This window comes from Telopea speciosissima, chromosome 7, assembly GCF_018873765.1.
Source record: "Telopea speciosissima isolate NSW1024214 ecotype Mountain lineage chromosome 7, Tspe_v1, whole genome shotgun sequence".
Lineage (NCBI taxonomy): Eukaryota > Viridiplantae > Streptophyta > Magnoliopsida > Proteales > Proteaceae > Telopea > Telopea speciosissima.
The window spans coordinates 28,546,676-28,550,456 of NC_057922.1; the positions used below are offsets into that span (position 1 = coordinate 28,546,676).

General features: G+C 39.0%; 1 protein-coding gene across 1 annotated transcript; it reads left to right on the forward strand.

Annotated features, from left to right (window-relative positions):
• The first annotated feature begins 1,009 nt into the window (after positions 1-1,009).
• LOC122667704 (probable indole-3-pyruvate monooxygenase YUCCA10) lies at positions 1,010-2,490 on the forward strand. Its single transcript, XM_043864097.1, has 4 exons — positions 1,010-1,641; positions 1,779-2,012; positions 2,106-2,228; positions 2,317-2,490. Exons 1-4 carry the CDS (start codon positions 1,030-1,032, stop codon positions 2,479-2,481), a joined length of 1,134 nt encoding a protein of 377 aa, XP_043720032.1. The 5' UTR covers positions 1,010-1,029; the 3' UTR covers positions 2,482-2,490.
• Positions 2,491-3,781: the final 1,291 nt, after the last annotated feature.

The following is a 3,781-nucleotide window of genomic DNA, read 5'->3' on the forward strand; positions in this document are numbered from 1 at the left end:
CTTAAAAGTATTACTCAAGAGAAATAAAAGAAAAAATCATCATCAAAATCACTCCCCCGGAGTGTTGCCAAACGAATCCTAAATCCTAACCGAATTAAATTAGAATACATCAGAAATGGGTCCTCACTAGGGCTGTAAACGGATCGGATTCGGCTCAGATAGTGCTATATCCGCATCCGCATCCGATTAGCTATCGGATGGATTCTGATAGTGCTAAACGGATACGGACACGGATACGAATCAGATATTTTATCTGTTTACATGTAAATATAGCTTTTCAGATAGCTATAGTCCATCCGTATCCGCATCCGTTGAGCTTTCAGACGGATTCGGATAGTGCTAAATGGATACGGAAACGGATTTTGACTATTCATCTACCCGGGAGTGTGGCTTACATCAACACTCGCATGAATTTATCACTCTCATCCTCATATTAAAAGATACTATTGCCCCTTATTTTGAGGAGGAGAAAGATATATACATGAGAGTGCTGACGTAGACCATACTCTCAGACAGAAAACTACTTCCCATTTGAGTGAGGCTTATCGGCTCAGAATTTAACGGAACTGCCATCACATATAGCTCACCGTTCAAAAATTGAAAGTAAATCCCAAACCTTCCGCGCACCAAGTCTGATAGTGAAAGCATAAGCATAGGCTGGTTTTTTTAAATAAAACCATCCTCTTAAACATATTTTGACCTCAAGAACCTGCTAACCACTGAGTACGCTTAGTAGGCTGAGTAGGCTGAGTAGGCTAGTCAAAATGAAAAAGAAATCCTACCGCGTGCCAACTACCCGATATTTCAACTGAAAAAACATTCCCATTCTTTATTATTATTGCGAGGTGTGGCACAGCACCCATCACCATTTGGTTGACAAGTCCTAACCAAACAAACACAGATTAAAACAGTACTCCGGCCTCGCCTCCTCTATAAATATCCAAATGCTTTTCTCTAATTAACATCAGACTCAGTACTGAGTGAGTGAGTGAGTGAGTGAGTGAGTGAGTGAGAGAAAAGCAAAAGAAAATGAAGGAAACATTAGTGATAATTGTAGGAGCTGGCCCTGCTGGAATCTCCATTTCTGCATCTTTAAACCTTCAATCCATCCCTCACATAGTCTTCGAAAGAGAAGACATTTACTGTCCCATATGGAATAAGAGATCCTATGATCGTCTTCACCTTCACTTAGCCAAGCAATTCTGTGAGCTTCCACACATGCCAATCCCTGATTCATACCCAACTTATTTACCTAGAAAGCTATTTGTCCAATACTTGGACGATTATGTAACCAAATTCAAGGTGAACCCGGTTTATAACCGGTCCATCGAATCGGCAACGTACGATAAAGCTGCCGGAAAATGGGTCATCAAGGCAAGAAACACAAAGATGAATGAGGTGGAGGAGTACAGCTCAAGATTTGTAGTGGTGGCCACCGGCGAGACCACCGACCCGTTTATACCGGAGATCAATGGCATAGAGAGCTTCACAGGGGAGTTTTTGCACACCTCAAAATACAAGACTGGTTCACCCTTTGCCAATAAGAGTGTGTTGGTTGTTGGGTGTGGTAATTCTGGGATGGAAATTGCTTATGATCTATCAAACTTTGGAGCTAAGACCTCCATTATTATTCGAAACCCGGTAATGTATCTAGCTATCACCTTAATTTGATTATTAGTACTACCTAGTTTAGAAACCATCAATTATCTATTCAATCCTAGAAGTAAAAAATGTGATTTTCTTAAATTTCATTTTATTTTGATATGTAAAAAATGCAGCTTCACATTCTTACCCGGTGGATGATGTATGTGGAGTTGAAGTTTGTCAAGTATTTGCCTTTTGACTTTGTGGATGGATTGGTTCACTTGCTTAGCAAATTGTGGTATGGAGATTTGAGCAAGTATGGGATAAAGAGGCCGGAAGAAGGTCCTTTTGCCATGAAAGATAAGTATGGCAAGTTTCCAATTGTCGATGTCGGCACCGTCGGAAAGATTAAGTCCGGCGAGATTCACGTATATACATTTCCATGCATCATGCAGTCGTTGTTAATTACTGAATTATTTTACCCAAAAAACTTAAAATTTATTGATGATTTAATTTAATAGGTTCTGACGGGAATATCAACCGTAAAAGGTGATGAGGTGATCTTCACAAATGGCAAGTCTTATCAGTTTGATGTGATTTTATTCGCCACTGGATTTCAAAGAATAACAAAAAACTGGCTTAAGGTAACACTTATAATCGATCAAAAAAATGGCTATTTTGATCTATTCTGACCATGATAATAACAATATTGGTCTTGTGTTTGTTCATCAGGATGATGATGACCTTCTCGATAAGGATGGGCATCCGAGACAAAGTTATCCTAATCATTGGAAGGGAAAGAATGGTTTATATTGTGCAGGACTTTTAAGGAAAGGTTTGTATGGAGCTGCGTCGGATGGTCAAAAAATAGTTACTGACATCAAGAAACTATTGTGAAGACCACCAATGGCAAGGGATCGGAGACTTTATTAATCAGTAATTTCTTTTAATGTTGCTAAAAGTGAGTATATGTTGGATATATGTATCCATCAAATCGGGTCTAATCTAGTTCGACCCGGTTTATTATGTATTAAACGTTTTATATATTTTAGTTTAATATATATATGATCATTTATTATATAAATTTTAAGCAATGAATGTCCATAAGTTTACAATTTAAATTAGTAGTCACGACTAGAGTTTGGGTTGGGCAACCTTGATCAAATGGTTGTCACGTTGGGTATGTCTAGACATGTTTCTGTCATGGTACAAATACGAGTACAAACATGAGTGTGTATTGGCGAAGAATCTTATTTTGTCGATTCCCTCATATATTACTACCAGATATAGGTTTGGGATAGACATGCGTCACCGAGACTCAGTACCTGAGAGGGCCTTGTCACTGCATGATATGAACATATTCTTTGGTTCACCAATGATTGCAGTTCAAGAGAACTACAGCAGATGTTCTAGGAATGTGTAAATATTATGTGAGTGAAAAAGTCACTCAACATGGCACTACAACAAAAAGGGCTTATAACTGCGCTTTTTCCGCAATAAAAAGTCAAAAAATCCGCCGCATTGTGCCATAGCTACGGATTACCTGCGGTTTTCAAACTGCAGGTACAAGTGCCGTCGCTAGTTCTATAACTACGGATATCCTACTGCAGGAAAAGGGTACTCTATAGCTGCAGGTTTTTAGCTACGGATTTTTCTGCAGCAAATCTATAGCTGCGGATGTTTAGATGCGGACTTTTCCGCAGCAAGTCTATAGTTGCGGATGTTTACTCTATAGCTGCGGAAGTTTAGATGCGGACTTTTCCGCAACAAGTCTATAGTTGCAGATGTTTAGATACAGACTTTTTTGCAGCAACTTTATAGCTGCGGATGTTTAGATGCGCACTTTTCCGCAGCAAGTCTATAGTTGCAGATGTTTAGATGCGGATTTTTTTGCAGCAACTCTATAGCTGCGGATGTTTAGATGCACACTTTTTCTCAGCAAGTCTATAGCGGCGGAGTTTTAGGCGCGGACCTTTTAACAGCAAGTCTATGGCTGCGGATTTCTTTGACACGGATTTTTCCACAACAAATCTATAGCTACGGATTTTTTTATGCTGATTATTCCACAACAAATCTATAGCTACGGATTTGTAGTTGCGAATGTTTTCACAGCAAATATAACTACAATTTTTTAGCTGCGGATATTTCCACTGCAAATCTATAACTGTGGATATTTTGATGCGGATTTTTCCACAAT

Coding starts and splice junctions, on each gene's coding strand:
- LOC122667704 (XM_043864097.1), top strand. CDS start 1,030: ATGAAGGAAACATTAGTGATAATTGTAGGAGCTGGCCCTGCTGGAATC. Junction 1,642..1,778: donor CCATTATTATTCGAAACCCG/GTAATGTATCTA, acceptor TAAAAAATGCAG/CTTCACATTCTTACCCGGTG. Junction 2,229..2,316: donor TAACAAAAAACTGGCTTAAG/GTAACACTTATA, acceptor TTTGTTCATCAG/GATGATGATGACCTTCTCGA.